This window comes from Capra hircus, chromosome 2, assembly GCF_001704415.2.
Source record: "Capra hircus breed San Clemente chromosome 2, ASM170441v1, whole genome shotgun sequence".
NCBI lineage: Eukaryota > Metazoa > Chordata > Mammalia > Artiodactyla > Bovidae > Capra > Capra hircus.
In genome coordinates this window covers 71,441,243-71,462,346 of record NC_030809.1, presented here as the reverse complement: position 1 = coordinate 71,462,346, position 21,104 = coordinate 71,441,243, and the positions used below count along the sequence as shown (strand labels likewise).

Genomic DNA, 21,104 nt, shown 5'->3' with positions numbered 1-21,104 from the left:
AAGAGTTGACTCATTGGAAAAGACTCTGATGCTGGGAGGGATTGGGGGCAGGAGGAGAAGGGGATGACAGAGGATGAGATGGCTGGATGGCATCACTGACTGGATGGACGTGAATCTGAGTGAACTCCGGGAGTTGGTGATGGACAGGGAGGCCTGGCGTGCTGTGATTCATGGGGTCGCAAAGAGTCGGACACGACTGAGCGACTGGACTGAGCTGAACTGAACTGAACTGTGCAGTTTCCCAAACCACCTATTTCAAAATGGTCTTCATCAGGTTGCTAGGAAAATCAGGGCTCCCTAAGCAACCATCTTTGGGAAAAACTGCAAATTCAAATCCTCCCTTTGGAAATCATGACTGTCCCCATCAGCACAATGAAGACTCCGAGATGTTCTCCAAAAATGAAACCCATTTGTTTGTTGTATATTAACACATGCATATGGAATCTAGAAAGTTGATACCCATGAACCCATTTGCAGGACAGTAGTGGAGATGCATACATAAGAGAACAGACTTGTGCACACAGTGGAGGAAGGAAAGGGAGGGATGCAATGAGAGAATAGTGTGGAAACATGTATATTACCATATGTAAAACAGATAGCAGGTGGGACTTTGCTGTGTGACGCAGGGAACCCAGTGCTCTGTGACAACCTCAAGGGATGGGATGGGGCAGGAGATGGGAGGGGGATTCAGGAAGGAGGGGATATATGCATGCCTGTGGCTGATTCATGTTGATGTATGGCAGAAACCAACACAATGTATGAAGCAATTATCCTCCAGTAAAAAAAATCTTTTTTTTTTCTAAAAGAAGAAATCTATTTGCTATTTGATGTATTAATATAACACCACCTGGAGAATGATCAGTGTTTCCCAAGCAGTTTGCCCGCTAAATGCTTTGTAACATGGAAAGTTTGTCAACATCTTGAGGAAAAGTGGTCCGAGGGCAGTTTGCCTTTGGCTCTCCAAGACTGAACATCCCCTAACGGTGCATACAATTATGCAGACATTTCTGTTAGCAAGACGTGCAGGGGACAGAATGTTGGCAAACCAAGCTTTTGCCATGTTTGGACCTTCTTGATTATTTCTATATGTCCTCCCTTCCTCCCTAAACTTGTAAAGAGTTGAAGAAAGCCAATTGTGATTTCATTTACATTTCCTCATTTAGGAAAAATCGGTTCCCAAATGCAGAATGAAGCCGAGCCAAGGTCTCAAAATTGTTCATCATTCGAATATGTTGAAAATACAATGGCAAGCAAGCCACTTCCAGCCTGGGAGGGTGATGGCGCTGCTGCAGAGACCCAGGTAAGGAGAGATCGCCAGAAGGGCACCCTCCGTCTGTTGGGCCTGAGTGTGAAAAATGACCTCCTTAACCACTTCTGTGGTAGAGTTAATGTTAAATCAAATTTGTTGTGGTTCAGTGAGGAGTGACCAAGGCCCACTGCTCTCCTTTTTTCCTGAATTATTAGATAACACTGTGTTCTTGTAACTCAACTGCTTCTGCCCATCTGCACCCTGACTCTCGAGGTAAGGATTCTCTGCCCTGATGAGACATTGTGGGACTGTCATTCACTCTCCCAAACTGTAACAGCACCACTTAGAATGAGTTCATGATTATTTTTTCATTATCTTATCAGTTACATTGACTTTACCTTGCACCTGTGAAACAGGTAAAGCAGGCGTGATTATATTCCCTTTAGGGATTAAGAAACTGAGGCCTGGAGTGGTCAAATGACTTGCTGGGGTCAATGAGACATGTGTTTCTTCAGTCCTTGCTTGTCATTTTCACAGTCCTTCGTCCTTCATCCTCCCTGAGATGGCACACCACAGGCCTCCTGGCATGTGATTGGACCTGGGGAGGAGCTCAGGGCTCAGGGACTCTTGGGTCTTCTCCAGGACCTACATGGTATTTTCTCCTTAGCACCCTCCCGCTTACCTCTTCCAACTCATTACCTGGGCCATATTCAGCCTGTACGTGATTTCTCACCTTGTCCTTGGGCTAGCCCACTTTAGGGTCTTTGGTGGTGCCCACTCACAGTGAGAAGAGTGGGTGGAAGGACATAAGAGTCAACCACCAGAGCTTCCTGGCTCTTCCTTGACCCTTCCTGCTTCTGCCACCTCAGCTCTCCCACCCCTGGCATTAGGAGGCCCCGTTACTGTTTCTACTAGGTTTCTACCCAATTGTGATGAGCAAATACCAGATTAGCCCACATCAGAGATCCCACATAGCCAGTGTGGTGGAGCCTTCTTTCAGCCTTTAACACCTCGGTATGGAAATGGGAACCTGGACAAGTAGGGGAAATGGTGCCCTGGGCCCATAGCCTCAATGTGCAGCAGAGGACACCAGCTCCAGAGATGCTGGACTGCGGTCAGGGTCCAAAGGAAAATTACTATGGCACTAAGATTAGAACTCAGCCCTCTGAATTCCATGTCCAGCACTCAGAACAGGGGTCTGAAAGGCAAAGGAGTAAACAAGTGTGTTTTGTCATGCCTTAATCAGACACAGAAATGTTAGGCTTTTCTCAGTTTCCTCTAAAGCAGTAGCTGCCACATGTAAGCAGACATCAGAATCATGTGGAGGGCTACACGGGAAGTGTATCTTGCTGCCTGCACCCAGAGTCCAGTTTGGTATAGATGGGGTGAGATCCAAACACTTCTAATAAATTCCCAGGTGATGCTGATGCTGCTGGTTCACAGAACACACTTTGAGAAGCAATGCTTTAAGGACTCTGTGCTTGCTTTGTGGAACTAAAAAATTTATAAAACTCTAAAAGACACCCAGACTTGGAGGGGAAACAGTTCAGAAACAATAGGCAGTGATAGTGGCAAAGGGTTCAAGCAATTCCAAGGAAGTAATAAAACAAAAACAAAAAAAGGGGGGTGTCATTCAGTGCTGGCAGGAGGGAGCCTCTATGAATATTTATATCCCCAACACAGACACACCTCTCTGGGGTTCCTTCCTCATCATCCTTCACCAGCTCAGTTCATTGGAAATCCTGCATGGTCTTGTAAGAGTCATCACTGGGGCTTGGAACTCATAACTCTGCTTCATTGACTGCTAGGGAGGGAAAGTGTAAAGTATGGGGGAGCTTTATATTTCTAGTTCCAAGTACAGTGGTTGGTTCCATTCATGTCTCTTGAATAGAGGGATGAAAATGCATTTCATCATACCCAGCTTCCTGCCAGAACTCTAGACATGGGCCTCCCTTGGAACCACTGCTGTAGACCTGTCATCCTTCATAAATGTCATCCTTACTAGACCACTGATATCTCCTGGATTGAGCTCTGTACCCCCAGAACCTAGGACACCACTTAGCCTAGAGTAGGTACTATGATGCTTAGCACAGAATCTTTGGAATGGGTGAATGAATGATTAAATGAATGAAGGAATAAAGGAAATGAGTAATTGCTTGGACTCATAACCCTAGATAAAGGAGCTTACATCCTAAAATATGTTTTTATCATTTCTGACTAAATGGCACCCTCCCAAACATATTTAACTTGAGAGACATATCCCACACATCTGTGCATAAACTGCCTGGGGTGGGTGTAGAATAATCGGTTCTAAGAGGGCAGTCTGCAAATGTAAAAGAAAGCCCCAAATGCTCTTGATTCTACACAAAGGGGTTGAGGTCTTAGATACCAGTATTCTGCTTAAGTGCACAGTGTGAAAAACCATCCATACAGTTCGAACAACCTCAACAGTTCCTGAACTTGGCTTTATTGCCATACCTGTGACATCCTCATGGGTCATGTCGTATGTTCATGTGAGCAGGAGAGGAGACCGATTCCCTTGACCTGTGAACTGTTAGTAGATTCAATGATTACATATAACCATATAGAGCCAGCAATTGTGTACTTTCCTAAAGGCTTTTAGTCTTTCAGGGCCTGGAATAAAATTATGTATTGGGCAAACACGTATTCTTTTGTTCCCAAGGTTGATTATCGTCATACTCTCTGATACTTGAAAGCTAGTGGTGAGATCAGCTAGATAAATAAGCCATTAGGCTTGGGACAGCAGCTCTAATGGGCACTTGAGAAAAATAAGATGCCATAAAATAGTGTACAGAATGCAGGGGGGTAACCGTGGGGACTCTCCCATACCTGGACAGTGGCGGCATATGGCTTCATCAGCGCATTCCCATTTCTGCAGTTCTGATAACCTAATAGAAGGCACCAGTTCCACAGGAGACAGAGCAACAGACCAGGCAGTGTGGGTGGGGTGATGGGAATAGAATTCTGTGCACAGACCAACAGCCAGATATGAACATCCTCGCAGGATGCACTGTCGATTTTGACTTGCATGAATAATGTTAACAGTCTCATATTACTCATTCAGGACAAGGTACCCAGAATGTGTGCATACTCTGCCAGCGGTAGCAGTGATAGTGACAGTGACCCGGACTATGGAAATAATGGTTTTGGAGCTGGAAGGGGCAAGTTAGTGAAAGCAATGAAGAGCGCCACCCCAGGTAACACCCGCCGGGCCCCCAGGAAATTCAGGGAGGCTCTCTCTTGGGTAGCCTTCGATCATGCCTTTCACCAGGCTCTGTTTCAGCCTCACTTAGATCTTACATCTTAGTTCCACGTCTCTCCTGAGATCTAATTTCCTGGTACTTATGGAACATTGTCTACGCGCATCAATTTGTTTTCTGGTATTATCTTAATGACATTGCAGTGCAGTCTGAAAGGATTTTATTTCCAAATCTGGCGTCTCCCAAAAAGTCTCCAATGGAGTTATCTCTATAATGAAGGGATGGCTATAAAGATAACTTTGTTCTTAATTACACACTTTGGCAAGTTAAATCACCCCATGAGCTATGGATGGGGTGTTCCAGGCTCTCTGCTCATATCATGCTCTGTAACTCTGGACCTGTTACCCATCATGAGCAGGTCTGTTTACTAGGCTCAAACTCCCTCACATTATTTTTATTTGAAAGAGAATTGGCAGTAGAAAAGCCTTCATCCTGGGGCATTTAAAAATATATATAGTCAGATGGCATTTCCTTACAGATACAAGAGGACAGATGACCCCTAACGCAGAGTGTGATCCAGGATCTGCTTTTCTCCTGATCCACTCTGGATTATCAGAAATACTTTAATGAATCTATGGAGAATCATTCTTTCCATACTAATCAACTTTTATCAAATACTAATTTGGCAATTATCTGTTGTAACCATGACTGTCCTTTTTAAAACAAGTCTGGTATGTTACTTTTGAAAAAAAGAAATTAACTAGTAATTATGTGTGTGTTACCAGTTTTCCATTTGTCTTGGCATTTGTGACATGTGAGGTGAGATGGGTGTAGTGAGAATAGTCGTTAACCTGAGCCTCCTTTTTGTTCCTTGCATCCTACAAATCACCAGAGAGGCAGGACCAATGGGTGGATCCTGCAAAGACTTACGAAAAGGAAAGTGGCTAATACCCCTGGCGTTTTAGTTAGGCTATTGTCCTTGTAAGCTCTCAGGGGTCTGTCAGTGTCCCTTTGTTGTAACAGTTAAGGGGAAGGGGAATTAATCATCAAGGGTCCTTCTCCATGAAGATGCTGAAGGCCAGGCCAACTGCTAGTCTAGCTCCTCCCTTGCGCTTAGCATGGATCCACAGTGAATAACCTCACCTCACTGATCCTTAACTGTTCTTCCTGGCTCTAATTTCATACATATATTGAACAAATACTTATTAAAGGCCTCCTCTGGGCCAGCTTTCTGGCAGTGAAGGAATGAACAAAGATCTCTGCCAGGCAGTAAAATATAGGTATTTGTTGGTGGTGTTTAGTTGCTAAGTTGTGTCCGACTCTTTGCCACCCCATAGACTGTAACCTGCCAGGTTCTTCTATCCGTGGAATTTTCCAAGCAAGAATACTGGAGTGAGTTGCCATTTCCTACTGCAGGGGATCTTCCCGACCCAGGGATCAAACCCGTGTCTCTTGCATCTCCTGGTTGGAATAAACTAGTAAATGAATATATTTTGTTGAAAGGAGATATGGAAGAGACAATAAAGGAGGATAGGATATGGAAGAACAGGACTGCTCAGGAGTGGTGGTCGGTCCAGAGGGAGAGGAGGGGGATCAGATGTTAAAATTTCAATAGAGCAGTCAGAACAAGTTTCACTGTTGTTGTGTTAATCACTCAGTCATGTCTGACTCTTTGCAACCCCATGGACTATAGCCCTCCAGGCTCCTCTGTCCATGGGATTCTCCAGGCAAGAGTACTTGAATGGGTTGCCATTTCCTTCTCTAGGGGATCTTCCTGACCCTGGGATCGAACCCAGGTCTCCTCCTGCATTTCAGGCAGATTCTTTACCATCTGAGCTACCAGGGAAGCCCAAGGCTCACTGAGAAGGTGGTATTTGAGCAGAGATGTGGAGGAGGAGAGAGTGAGCCCGGAAGACGTCTTGGGGAAGCACATTCTCAGCCAGGGAACAATCAGTTCAGACACCTTGAAGCTGTGGCAGAAGGAGGATGTTGGAAGACTAGGAGGTGAGGTCAGATGAATGGAGAAGGAGTCAGAGCTCTTGTAAGGCCTTGCTCACCTTTCTGAGGATTTGCTTCTCCCCTGAGAGCCATCCATGGGGGCCTTTGGGCAATCTGAACAGAGCAGTGGCATGATCTGAGGTGCTTTCCAAGGACCACTCTGGCTGCTATTTTGAGAAGACTGAAGAAGCCAGGTCAACTAGAAGGCCATTATATTTATCCGAGCAACATGTGTTAGTGGCTGAGACCAAGGTGGTCCCCGTGAAGGAGTGGGCAGCACGGGCTAGTAATAGGACCGTCTGTAGTGAAGAGCATGTTCTGTATCAGCTCTGTCTAGTACCAGGGCCATTACCCACACAGGACTCAGGAGTTCTTGCAGTATGACTAGTGTGAGAATAGAACTGGATTTTTCAGTTTAATTTTTTGCCATAGTTTCTCTAAGAGTTCCATTTTCCTCTACTTTTTTAATTCTAATTAACTTTAAATACTAATAGCTGGTACAACACAAGGAGTGACAATGGTCTCATTCCAGTTCTAATTAAAAATACAACACGAGTCATTGATAGATTGGAGGTGGAGTGAAAGAAGAAGCAGGGTCGAGGGTGGCTTCCAGGTTGGGGTCCTAGAAAGGACAGCCCTCTGCCCACCGAAATGAGAAGACTGAGGTTGCGGCTTGAGGAAGCTGATCGGTAGTTGCTTGCCCAGCAAGCAAGCAGAGGTGTGAATATGTTGCCCACCAAGATTCTTGGCCTCCTTCATCAATAGAAATTGATCAGAGGTCAGATAAGATATTCAAGCAAGGCTTTATTAGGGTTCCTGCTGCAGTAGTGGGGAGTGAGAACAAACACCAGGCTCCCTTGCTCACTCCCTAAAGAAGGGGGCAAGCTTGTTCCTTATATGGGGTGAGGGTAGAGGTGTGTCCAGGAGTTGAGCCAGAGGGACGGCTTGGGTGGTTTGCCCACCTCTTAGATTGTGTTGTGTGCACGAGGCATGCACAGTACCCTGCTTTTGCTCCAGGCCCTTTGTAAGTGGCAGTGGGGTTTTTTGGTCTCTGGCTTATGTTCTGGAATCTGTCCCTAACTGCATGCACATACAGTTGTTTTTAGTCCTTTATAGTTTCTCTGTACTTCTCTGTTCAAGGAGAGGTATGTCCCGGTGAAAGCATTGCGGCACTGCAGCAGAGTCCCAGCACCCAGGCCTCTCAGCTAGGTGGTGGGCTGTGTGAGCCTGGGGTTGGGCAGGTCAGGTCTGGTCTGGAGAGGTAACTGGATGTCAGTGTGCCGACAGAATCTAAGGTCCTGGGTCCCACTGAGATCAGAAGGGGGCCAGAGAGGAGAAGAGGAAAAACCAACAAAGGAGACTGGGCAGGAGCCAGCAGTGAGCAAAGAGGAGTGTGTGGCATTCCTAAAGCTGAGTGGAGAGAACGTGTCAAGGAAGAATACCATGGTTCAATGTGCTACTTGCTAAAAAGAAGGACACAGGCTTCATATTGAGACCTGTCTCTTACTCTGACAGTGGGGTTCTGGGGGTAGGAAGTAGGGGTGGGGGAGGGATGGTCTAAAGGCAGTCTGAAAACATCTTCAAAAAGGAAACAAGATTAAGACAAATTGATTCTGCATGAGGATGACATACCTGAGTATGAAAGAAATCACTTTAGGGTCCAGAGTTTTAACCTAGCTTGTTTAAATGAGGTGTGCAAAGCAATACAGAATACACATCAGGTGGTGGCTATGGATCTTGGTGGACAGAGAACTTGCTCCTTTAACTTTTTTCTTTTTTTTTTTTTCTACTTCACAGCAAAATGAAGCGAGTCTCAGCCTCAAGTTTTTTTTTTTCTCTCTATCCTCATAGTGCTTATCCTCTTTCCTCCAACCAGAACAAATCCCTATTTGAGAGGTTTCTTTCACTCTATTGCTATAGCCTCTGGGCCCATTGGTGCTTCTTGAGAATAAGATGCAGAGTAACTGGAAGCTGCACAACCAGCACAAAAATCAGTCCCTCTCGCCAGGCATCTGCCTTCTGTCTGTAAAATGGACTTGTTGCCAGAGCTCTGTCATCTGTCCACCCTGACCGACCCAGCCACCCCCAGCCCCGCTAATGTCAGTGCTGCCAGAAAGAGAAAATGTGTCCAGACAGCTGGCATGGCTCTGGGTGTGTGCTGGCTTCCTGCAAGCCTGGAAAGGGGCGTTTAGGGTTACTGCAGCACCAGTAACTTTTTGGATGTTGGCAAAGTTGATAAGAAGATTGAAACAAAAGAAAAACACGGAAAACAGTGCATGCCTTACGTAGGTGGTAGAGATTTTCTTCCCTTTGGAGTCACAATTTTGTCTTGCTTTTATCTCCTTTGTCTGCAAGGTGAGATTACCCTTCCCCCGCTCTTCCCCCATGAGCTGGTTCACTCTTTCAGTAACAAGGTTTGTAATAGAGATTCCCAGCCCATAGGATGGAATTTTCCATATCTTAAAGCCTTAGTGGAAGTTGTCCCAGAGAGTTGGCCTCTCTCGCACACACCGTCTCTTCCTGGTCCACCAAAATATCCCTCAGGTAAGGAGGGTACCTGCCATTGGCAATCTGTCCTCCAAGACTTCTAGAAAATGGGCACTCAGTGGCCTCTACCCCTTATGCAAAAAGAGTCCTACTTTCTAAAACCCTGCCTATGGGCTCATAAAGGACTCAAGTAAATACACGTCTTTACTTTAAAAGTTGGTTTCTATAGCGTGACTTTGAAATATGTGTAGAAAGCCCAGGTTGTTAGCAGAGAGGCAGCAGCAGAAGCAGGAGTTAGGAGCTGGGTGGGTGGCGCAGCGGGTGAGGGAGTGGGCAAAGTAAGTTTGTGGCTTTGTTTCCACGGAGCTGTCTGTTCTGAATTGCCATGTTGGGCATAACAAACACTCCGACCCGCTTTCTGCAGGTAGGACCTGGGAGAAGGCAGGAAGGAGCCAGGTACAGAGGTAGGAAGATGAAGGACAGAGAGCAGACCAGGGCCAGAATGTAAAATAGGGACAGCCCAGCAGAGTTGCAGCAGTGAAGCTCAGTCTCACACCTGAAACAGCAATTTCTCTAAGACCCCTCCACTAAGCTTTGGATTCATCCATCTGGCTGCCCACCACCATCACCTACCCTGCCAGGTATCTCAAGGGCAAAAATCCAAGCCAAGACCTTTCGTTTTCACTGTAGAAATGTCTGTTTCGCCGACTCTCTGTCTTAGCTGATGGTCTCACCATTCTTTTAGCACAAACTATGAAGCTGGAAGTTTTCCTAGACTCTTCCTTCTCTTGCCTCTACCTCCTGGCAGGCCAAAGGTTCTGCTGGCTTCTTGGTGAGCTGTTCCTCACACCTACCCAATCTCTAGCCTTTCTGCTGCTGCCCCAGTAGTGCCTTCATTTGGTCAACATGCCCACTGCCTCCTTGCTCCCCTCCTTGCTCAACTCCCTGCCTGTCCCATTCATGCTGCCACAAAGTATAAAATCCCATCATATTCTTCCTTTGCTTAAAATCGTTCTTATTCACAGACAAAATCCAGTGTCCTCCACTTGTAAGATTCACAAAGCCCACTTTGACCTTGCCTTTCTGACTTCATCTTTCTCCATTTCCTGTCTTAAACTTAGTTACTGTTGTTCAGTCGCTAAGTTGTGTTCACCTCTTTTTGTCCCTGTGGACTGCAGCACGCCAGGCCTCCCTGTCCTTCACTATCTCCCTGAGTTTGCTCAAATTCAGGTCCATTGAGTCAGTGATGCTATCCAACCATCTTATCCTCTCACCTTCTTCTCCTGCCCTCAATCTTTCCCATTATCTGAGTCTTTTCCAATGAATCGGCTTTTTGCATCAGGTAGCCAAAGTATTGGAGCTTCAGTGTCAGTCCTTCTAATGAATATTTAGGGTTGATTTCCTCTAGTATTGACTGGTTTGATCTCCTTGCTGTCCACGGGGCTCTCAGGAGTCTTCTCCAGCACCACAGTTTGAAAGCATCAATTCTTCAGCACTCTAGGCATCATCGAAATGCTTGTTCTGTCCTGAACACATGATGCCCTTGGGGACTTCCATGGCTTTGCTCTAGTGGTCTTGCTTCCTGGAATGGCTTTTACTCCAACACCCTTCTATTCTAACCTTTATGTAAGTCCTACTGTGTCTTTGAGAGTTCAGACTTTACCTCTTCCAGGAAGTCTTCCCATTGCTCCTCCATCAGCCATGCCCAAGTTACTCATACTTGTCTGTTCTCCTGCCCTACCCTATGTTTATTTGTGTCCCTTGCCCCTCGAGATTATATTATTTCTTTGCATATTCAGGTGTCTCATTAGTGCCGAGATTGTTTCTTATTCATATTCTGCACTTAGCACAGGGCCTGGTACAACGTAAGTGCTGAATAAATGTTAAACAGCTTCCTGACTATTGAATTAAAATGCAGCACAGGACTGGTTAAGGCCTTGTTAGCTCCTCATGCAACATCCATCATCCACTTGGGCCTTTCTTTGTACCAGAGAAAGAATGACTCAGAGCAGCTATCTACAGAAGGAAATTCAATAAGAACATTTCTCCTTCTCTGGACGGTTATGCTAGAGAAATTGGTGAATCCATTTTTCCAATTTTTCTCAAAGGTGTAGATGTACTTTAGCTTCCTCTTCCATGATGATTCTTCATGGGGACTGTTGGAGGCATATCAGACTCCTCTGTTTTGTTTTGTTTCTTTTAAATGGTTGCATGTCCCCTGGCTTGATTTTCATCTCTGCCCCAGTGTGGGAGTTACTGTCACAGAGAGTCCATTCTTCCTGATAACACTGCACCGTACCCTTGAGACCTGAAAGAGACATGTAATTGTTGAGAACCTTCAATCTTGGGATATTTGTTCTGTGAAAATCTCCAAGTTGCATTAGTTAGTGGATGAACAGTATTGACAGAAAGAACAGAAGCAAAGAAGAGAGTTAAAACAAGTTCATCCGGTTTACTCAGCTCTTAATCTGTATCCAGGCCAGTGCTGGACACTGGGGATTGAGGGCAGGTTAGTGACACAGCCCTGCTCCCTCAGTGCTTCTAATCAGACCTACAGATGCAAAACATCAGCTGAGATAGGAGCTGGTCAAGAACCCTAAACAGTTGTGTTCTGCTGCCTAAGGCCATGCTGTTGGCTCCTCAGGGTGAGGAACCAGAATTTCATTTCCTTTTAGTTTTTCACAAATTGACTTCCCACTAGGGTCTACAGATCACGGGGTCCTGAACTTACTTTCAGGAGCTCTCCCTCCCACTTTAGGCCCCTCAGTCTCAAATACACAAATCAGGTCCACTGAGCAAAGCTTCAGAATCATGGTCCCACAGCCCCCAATGATGTTTCCCTAATTGAGCCCCAATTCCCTGAACAAGAAGTACATTTTATTCATTTCAAGGTGATTGCGTTCAAAAAATTACAGAGTCAGGACAGTTGAGTTAAAAACAGTTGGTTTTGCAGTAATTAGAAAAACACAAGGACATGATGACTGTGGACCAATATTAAAAGAGACGCTGAAGGATAATGGCTCCAGTTCCTGGTTAATTCCTCAGCTTGAATATTTCGAGATTCACAACTAATTATGCAGAGATGATGAATTTTAAAGACGCTGCCACCCTGTCTTGCCAAGGCCAAGGACTTTGGCTATTAATAGAGCAATCAGATTTTGCTATATTGTAAAGAATTCACGCAAAGTTGCATCTATTTTAAAGCATTCATCTGGCACATGACTTAAAGATGACAAATCGTTGTAATGTGCAAAATCGGCATTGGGTTAAACTAAATCCAGACTCATAATAATCATTCTAAGTTCTCCCAGGAGAAATCTTTTGTTTGAAATGGACACCACAGGTAAGAGCTGTCTTTAGTCCTTCTTGGATCTTCTGTCTTATTTAGATCATTTTAAAGATTAGCTTTATATTTGACAAACCCATCCTGACCCTAGGAGAATGAACACATGCAATAAAACACAAGGGACTTTTGTCCTAGCATTAAGCTTTCCTGGATGACAAATGGAAACTCCTGACCATGTCAAGCAGGCTGTTCTTAGACCCTTGCTGGAACCAGGGTCTCAGATTTCTCTCTGTCACTATTTATCCACCACGGCCCTTTCAGCTGTTACGATTGGGTTTGCAGTCTGCTGAAGTGTTTTTTTTTTTGTTTGTTTGTTTGTTTTTGTGGAGAAAAGTGTCATGCACAATAACAAAACAAAACAAAAAACCCCACTAGCTTTTAAAACCCACGTGGTCAGAAGCTAACCATCAGAAAGAATCCACTGTGTCCTCAGACAGGCTTGAAAAAGGAGGCTGCGATGTGACTTGCATTTAATTATTAAAGCTGCATATTGGGAGGCCCTTAAGAAAGCAAATGTCACAATGGACAGAATGAGTTTACCCTCCTGTCGAAAGAGCAGTGTGCCGTGGCAAAGCCGTCGCTCAATTAAATTGGACTGTGGGATACAGAGGAGATGGAGACCAAGTCTGGGGACCCTAATGAGACATTTTGGAGGGAAGAGATACCAACCCCCCAGAATTTGTCACTCTGTGATGGATGTTCTCCCCTCCCCCACCACCATTATCGCAGCGCCCCCCAGCACTACCCATTATAGCCCCAAACAGTTAAACAGGAGCTTGCAGAGTGGAATTTCAAAGTGCAAAGCAACTCCCTGCTTGTTGTGGAATAGGTGGGGGGAGCAAATGATACAGAATGCTGTGCAAAATAGCCATCTCTCGCTGCCAGGACTGAAAGAAAGCTGGGCAATGGATCTAAATAAATAAGCCATGAATTGGATGCCATTTCATCTGTGAAAACGTGTGCATCCCCTCAGTCTCATGCAGGCGGAGCAGAAGGAAGTGGAGTCTGGTAAACCCCCAAGGCCTCTTGCCACCTTGCAGCCCCGGAAGAGTGCCTGAGATGACTTTTGTGTAGAGCTTACGCAGAATCTGAGGAATACCCCCACTGTTCATACTGGGTCGTCTAGCCCAGTAGCTCTCAAACGGTGATTGTGACACCCAGGGGACATTTGGCAATGTCTGGAGACAATGGCTGTCACAACTCACAGGTGAGGAGGAGCTTGCTGTCTGGTGCATGGAGCGCGTGGATGCTGCTAAACCTCCTATAAGGCACAGGGCTGCCCCTAATAACAAAGCCTTGTCAAGCACAGGATGTCAGCAGGGCCAAGAAGCAGCCTAACAAAATTAACCCCTGGGTATCAGAAATGTTTGCTGGGAAGCACAAGCTGTCAAATATTTGCGCCAAACTATAACAGCAGAGAAATCCCCCTGCCTGCCATGCATTTGCCCCAGGCCTGGCCCAGCTGCCTGATTTGGGGTCAGGGTGTACTCCCTCTCCATGGGGCTTCAGAAGGGACATTTGTGCTCCTGTCTGGGCCTCTCACGCTGGCCTGTGGAGCCTGTTCTGTGCTTCTGTCTGAGTGTCAGGGACACTGCGACTGTCTGAAGTGCTAACACAGAGCACAGATTGTTTAAGGCTGATACCCATTAAGTCTCTTATTAGTATTTCATTTCTGTCTCTCTTAGAGAACATGTGCCCTGAGGAGGCGGAAATCCTTTACAGACTTGAAAGTTACCCGAGGACAGTTAATCCTCATGCTGCTCTAGTAAAGTAGGTAAATTGCAATTAGATGTTAAAAGAAGAAAAAAACATCTTCCACAGGTGTTTGGAGTTCCTGGGGGACCTCAGAGTTCACGCTTGGCTAAAAAGCACACAGTGATATTTAAAAAGGGCCCCTTGCCAGAACTCTTCCACAGAACGGTTAAGACTAGGAAGATTAACATAAATCTCAGGAATAAAAATGCAGGGTCAGTAGAAGGAGCTCTGTTGAAGAAATGGGGTCTGTGGGGAAAATAAAGGGCTCGGTATTCAGGGAAAATCTTTCTAGAGGTAATTATTAAAGTTTGAAAAAAGTGAATGTGATGTGCAAATCTTTGAGATGTAGGAGAAAAGAGACAGATGCATTCTACTTATTTAGAGTATTTTGTTCTCAGACTTGAAGAAAAATGACAGACACCATTTCTCATGTTCTCCCACCCCACTCAGCCCTCTTCAACCAGCCAAAACCCTGGAAACCTATCTTGTACTATACAACCAAGCAGATGAGCTCAGGGAAAAAACAGGGTTCCCTTCCTAACAAGCAACTAGGAATTTTTCCAGGAAAATGTCAAGTATCAATCAGCAAATCATACAACTGGTTGTTCTCTGTGAACTTTTCAGAATTTAGAAACCAAAAGCAATGGGCCATTTGGCGAAATGTGTGGGACATGCCTATAAGTGAGAGTTAGGACACTTGTGTTCTAATGAGTACACTTTGTGGCCCTGAACCAGTAATGTTAGCTTTACTGAGCCTTTGTTCATCTGCCATCCAATGTCCACCTTGCCTCCTTCTCATGGAATAGTTCAGATTTGAAAATGGATGTCACAAGGCTTCCAACCTGCAGAGTGCTAAATAAACATGAGTGGAACTGTGTTAAATATATTGAAGAAGAGAACATTTCCTAGAATTTAAGGTTGAGGTTATCAGAAAAGGGGAGGAGGGCACATGGACCTTGCAAACTGTGGGCTGAAATAATGTTAGGCTACAGCCTCAGAAAGGTTATAAAGCCCCCTCATAACTTAGCCAGGGTTATACAGTTTCATTAAGGGAAATATCATAGTCTGTTTATCTGTTGTTAAAATTCAGCCTAAGTAAGAAAGAACTGATTTAAACTTCCATGAAACAAGCCCAGTAGCATCCTCCATCCTTTATTATTTAGTTTTGCAATGAGTAGCAATATCCCAAGCTATCACTCAGGATCATTGTTTCCAGGTTCAATTACATGGGACCCAAGAAATATGGTGAGGCTGGATCAGGTGGGGAAAAGTTCCATTTTTAATTAGACCATGAATTTTATTATAAATGAATAAATCAGCATACTCTTTAAGAAATTTAATTAGAAAAGGAGACAGCATTCTTTTCATGGTATTGGCCAAGCTGACTCTCAGTCTTGGGCAGGCAGAAATGGTTAACGGTTGGCTCCCAGCCGCCCCCTGATCAGCTTACTCACCTGTTTATGAACCCCTACAGAAGCATCATAAACAGTGTTTTCTTCCACCTTCATCTTCTCACATTTTTAAAAGCCTTCCTTCTATCTTGGTTTGTTTGGCCCATCCAGGGCTATTGTCTCTTTTCATCCTGGAATGTTCCCGCCCCTCCCCCCAAAAAACCTCTAGGTATCGTCTTGAATTTGATTAGGAGTCCATAAAAAGAAAGGTGACAGGATCAGTATTTTTAGGGAAGACCCAAAGCTATGCTAACATTGTTCACAGTGCCCACAGGACCTTTGAGATGTGCAGAAGAACTCAGTTAGCCAGCTGGAAGAAGCATGCCTGTATCTTCTTGGACCATAACTAACTTAGTGATATCGAGCAAGCCTCTCCCTTCCGTCATTTGGCCCATCTAGAACTAGATATCTTCCGGATCCTCCTGCCCCAACCAGGCCTGATGTTCTATCACTACAGCCTGTAAATCAAGGCTGTAATGATTTGGACATCAAGCTTCAAGCTTCAAGATCCAGCAGCCTTAGCTATTTGGAGAGCTTCTCAGAGTTTTCATCAGGTCTCATTTATCAAAATGTGATGTTATTGTTTTGATCACAGAAGCCACTTCCCTACTTTGGTGCCCCTTGCCTCGTGTAGGTTAACCGTCTTTACGGCTTTCTTGTTCATCCTTCTAGTCTTTCTTCGTGCAAATCAAGGAAATGGAAACAAATACTTTGTATTACAAAGTGAAGCAAACTGTATACTGTGCTTCATCTTGTTCTGTTTTCCTTCAACTCACAATATATCCTGGAGATCACTCCATGTCAGTACATAAAAGTCTTCCTCCTTCTTTCTCACAGCTATGTTGTATGGCTGTACCATAATTAATGTAACTAGTCCTCTATGGAATGGATTTCCAGATTTAGACTTTTGAGTCATAGTATAAAAGCATTTGGCAGAAAGTGAAGAGGAACTAAAAAGCCTCTTGATGAACGTGAAAGTGGAGAGTGAAAAAGTTGGCTTAAAGCTCCACATTCAGAAAACGAAGATCATGGCATCTGGTCCCATCACTTCATGGGAAATAGATGGGGAAACAGTGTCAGACTTTATTTTTTGGGCTCCAAAATCACTGCAGATAGTGACTGCAGCCATGAAATTAAAAGATGCTTACTCCTTGGAAGGAAAGTTATGACCAACGTAGATAGCATAGTCAAAAGCAGAGACATTACTTTGCCAACAAGGGTCCATCTAGTCAAGGCTATGGTTTTTCCAGTGGTCATGTATGGATGCGAGAGTTGGACTGTAAAGAAGGCTGAGCGCCAAAGAATTGATGCATTTGAACTGTGGTGTTGGAGAAGACTCTTGAGAGTCCCTTGGACTGCAAGGAGATCCAACCAGTCCATTCTGAAGGAGATCAGCCCTGGGATTTCTTTGGAAGGAATGATGCTAAAGCTGAAACTCCAGTACTTTGGCCACTTCATGCGAAGAGTTGACTCATTGGAAAAGACTCTGATGCTGGGAGGGATTGGGGGCAGGAGGAGAAGGGGACGACAGAGGATGAGATGGCTTGATGGCATCACTGACTCAATGGACGTGAGTCTGAACTCTGGGAGTTGGTGATGGACAGGAGGCCTGGCGTGCTGTGATTCATGGGGTTGCAAAGAGTCAGACACGACTGAGCGACTGAACTGAACTGACTGATTAAAGCATTCATTGTCAGAGGAGTTGGGCTATTTTCACATCCACGTGTGATCAACATGCCTCGTCCCCCAAAGCCTCACCATCAAATTTAAGGTCAAACTACTGTGCTCTGCCAGTCTTACATAGGAAAAATGTAGTGAAAAACAGTGTGGTTTGAATTTTATTTATCTTATGAACAGCAAGGCTGAGAACTTCTGCTTAGATCTACTTAAATGTCATCTGTATTTCTAAATCTGTGAATCATCTGCGAGTGACCTTTGCCCAATTTTTTATTGAGTTATGTAGGTCTTTTTCAACACCATTTCTAAGAGCTTTATAAAATTTAGGGAGATTATTCCTTTGTTTGTGATACAAATTGTCCATGACATTCCCAGTTTTTTCATTTCCCTGTGACGTCACTTTGGATGTTCTTTGCAGTAGGTTTTATTTTCTTTCATAAGGTCAAGTCCATCAGTCTTTTATGATAAGCCTTTGTACACTGCAAGTTTATTAATTTAAAAAACTCATGTTTTTTTCATAGTAACCCAGACATGTGTATTTTTGTCCTCACATATGGATCCAAACTTTTCTTTTTGACTATCCAGTTGTCTTATGTCAGTTTTTTATCAAAGAGATACTTTAAAAAAGATAAGATCAATCAATTTCTTTTATGACCAGCTGTGAAGGAGACAATTTTGTAACTGAGGAAAAATGAAAAGACCTTAGTTTCTTCTGGTACAATAATTCAGTTAGCCAGCCTGATCCTTTCAACCCCATATTCTGTGTCAGTCATTTCACCATCAGGCCTAATTAATGCAAAAAGAATCATACGACCCATGGCCAGGTGAAGGAACATCCTTTGTTTCCAGTGGTCTTCTGGATGAATCGTAGAGTGTGCTATCCTATTGTGACTAATTTTGGGAGGCTATTACAGGCCTGCATATGAGCAAGGAGAGGAAGTTAAGTGTGCATGAAAAGGCTCCTAGGACATTTGGGCTCTCCTTTGGCCATGCTTGTGGTGGACTCTGCTCGTGCTTGTTGGGAACTCATCTCTAAGTTAAGTGCTGTGGGCATTGGAAAGGAAGCATGAGGCATGGTCCTGCCCACACAGAATGCACAGTCTAGTAGTAATAGTAGAGAGAAGAAGTTAGAAATTCTAAAAGTCACTAACAATAATATCAGCAGCATATAAGTAAGTTCCCAAAAGTATGGTTACAGACACCCCACCCCTGCTCATGCCTCTTTGTCCCACTTAGAATGCCTTCTCAGTAACCTAACATAGTGGACTGTCATAGGGTCTTATTTTCCTGTGTCAAATAAAGACTTGTTTTCCACATTTCAAATGGAGTGAACCATCTCAAGTCAAAACTCTAGATCTGGGCTTATATCCTTCTCCTGGGATTCCACAATCTTCTTGTTTCACCATGACCATCAAATCACTACTATGCCTGTCTACCTCCCTGCTTGTTTCTTAACAGCAGGAATTGTGATCTTTTCCACTGAAGCTCTGGCATATGAGAAGAGCTTACTGGAGGCTTATTGAAGGGCTGGGTGTATGAATGGTCTGTGACTCTGAGATTGAGTGCTAACAAGGATTTCCAGCAAAAGGCAAGAAGCAGTCATGCTATCTCCCTGAAAGGGACTTTTGGAGCCAGTCTTGAATAATCGATTTTGAGTTGGCATAAAGGGGAAGAGAATTTCTCCTTGGACCTAGTGAGGGAATTGGGAAGTGAAGAGAGGGTCAGAAGAGGGCAGTGACAGTCAGTCTTCCCCAGAGGTACAGCATAACAGAGGCCATGTGGTTGTATGAGAGTAATTCATATAAAGGTGATGCCAGCCTGCAGTTGTTGTGGTCTGCCTGTGCCAGTGAGTTTGAGAGGTGAGCTAGAACACATGTAATCAACAGGCTTGGATTTACTATTACTGTTCCCAGAATCTGCCTTTCAACCTGAATCTGTCCTGCAGCCTTTGCTGAAAAACAGTAATGAGAAAACTCGCCTCTCTCTCTTTCTGCTTTTCCTCTCCATTTGTAATAACCTAGAGCACCAAAGTGTTAGAAGAGAACTCAGACGTTATCTTGCCCATCTTCTCTCTTGCTGGAATGTAAGCTCCTCAAGGGCAGGAATTTCTGTTTTGTTTAGTACCGTAGCCTGAGAATTTCTTGGATATTTATTTGATAAATGAAGAATGATTTAATCCCCCTTATCCTATTCTTATTCATTCTCTCCTTCATGACTGTACAAATCAGGCTATTCCATTGGAAAGAATTTAATTATTAAAACATTTAATTGAGATTTTCTATCCCATACACTGGTGAGGGAGGAGGACAGGAGGATCTGTGTGCCATTTGGGTCACGCAGTAATAATAGCTGGGAGAAACATGGTCTTGATGGATTGTAGATAAAGATTACACTCAGCATACGCTCAGGAGAACCATGAAATCCAAAGTTCTCTTTGGTATCTAATGCACGGTTTGCTAAGATAGTGGATGAAGGAATGCATACCTGTATGAATGCATGAATGAATGAATGAATGAATGAGTGGATGGGACAGCCAGATATACTGGGAAATACTCATGAAGGATTTGGAGTCAGGAAAACTTGAATTGATATCCATAGCATGTGGTATCACTGAGCTTCTCTGAGCCTCAATTTCTCATCCATCAAATGACAATAATAATGCTTAAATGTAAGATTTTAATGAGACAGTATATGCAGCATGCCTTTTTGAAAGGTGTCCTTTAATGCTGGCTATTGTTATTGCCTTAAATTAATTTACAAGTAAAGGCTCAGTGAGGTACAGCTCTGGTACGGAAGGGTGACAGAAGCCTGGAAGAGGTTCAACCCAGACACTTTTCTTGTACCTAAAATGTCATAATGGAGGGTTTTCAGAGAGAAAAGGAAAACATAGAGTGGGACTGGGGGTCCCCATGCTAGAACCTTCTGGACACACCTTTGTCATATGTTATTATTAACAGTGCTCATGTGTTTCTGGACATTTAAGCAGCGTAAGGACTGAATGTGTTATTTTGTTGATTGTTAGATCACCAGTGCCTAGAACAGTGCCTGGCACATAGGAGGCACCTAATAAATGCTTGTCAAATGAGTGAAAAGCATTACTTCTGAAATGAATTATTCTCTTCATAAAAACTCAGTTGGGTTTTCAGAGGAAAGCATAAAATGAACCAGTGTCTTAGAATTTCTCAGTGTCTTTCTCAAAAGTAAAAAAAAAAATTGTTTTTTTAAATTATCATGTCAGTGCCACAAAATGTCTCTTTGGAGTGCAAAGTTCACACACATAATGTGCTTAAATCACAAATGTTATTCAGTATAATACCAGTTGGATCATAAGATGAAAGAAATTATGGGCTAAAACAGCTCTTTAAGATATGCATTCAGAAAGCAAAATGAGTTTAATTCCTTGGTTCCAGAGGAAGATGGTATTTAGCCTGGATAATACTTCAGGATTTACAACTATGTCAAATTATACTTTTCACTTTTTTTTCCTGATAAAATGTACCATGCTGTATAGCATCATTTTTAAAAAGAAATGTGCTGATGATTTGGGGCAGGGAAGAGTGTTCCACCTTTCAAAACACTGAACCTTGGGTCTAAGAACACAGGTTTTTAGAGTTACATTTGAGGGGGAAGTTAGCCTGAAGTTCTATGAAAAGAATGTATAGTTCTAAAAGAAAGATTCTTTGATCAGTGATGAAGCAGTGATGATAGGCATTCTAGTCTTATGGCTCATTTTTAAAGGGACTGTTTCAGTGTTTCCCCATTTAGGATGATTGTTTTTTGTATTTTTGTTGTTATTTTTTGGTAAATTAACTTTATCATGTTACAGAATTCTGTTTTAATCCTAGTTAACTAAGAGGTTTTTAATAAAATCGTATATTTATGTTGACTTTTATCAGAGAGTATAGATGCATCTAATGAGA

The 21,104-nt window shown here is 43.7% G+C and overlaps 1 protein-coding gene across 1 annotated transcript in view; it reads left to right on the top strand.

The window, feature by feature from the left end:
- NCKAP5 (NCK associated protein 5) overlaps positions 1–21,104 on the top strand; it is a 1,037,899-nt gene that overhangs the window by 963,392 nt on the left and 53,403 nt on the right. Inside the window, exons 17-18 of the mRNA XM_005676205.3 lie at positions 1,164–1,300; positions 4,335–4,467. Coding sequence (XP_005676262.2) covers positions 1,164–1,300; positions 4,335–4,467 — 270 coding nt within the window. The remainder of the gene's footprint in view (positions 1–1,163; positions 1,301–4,334; positions 4,468–21,104) is intronic.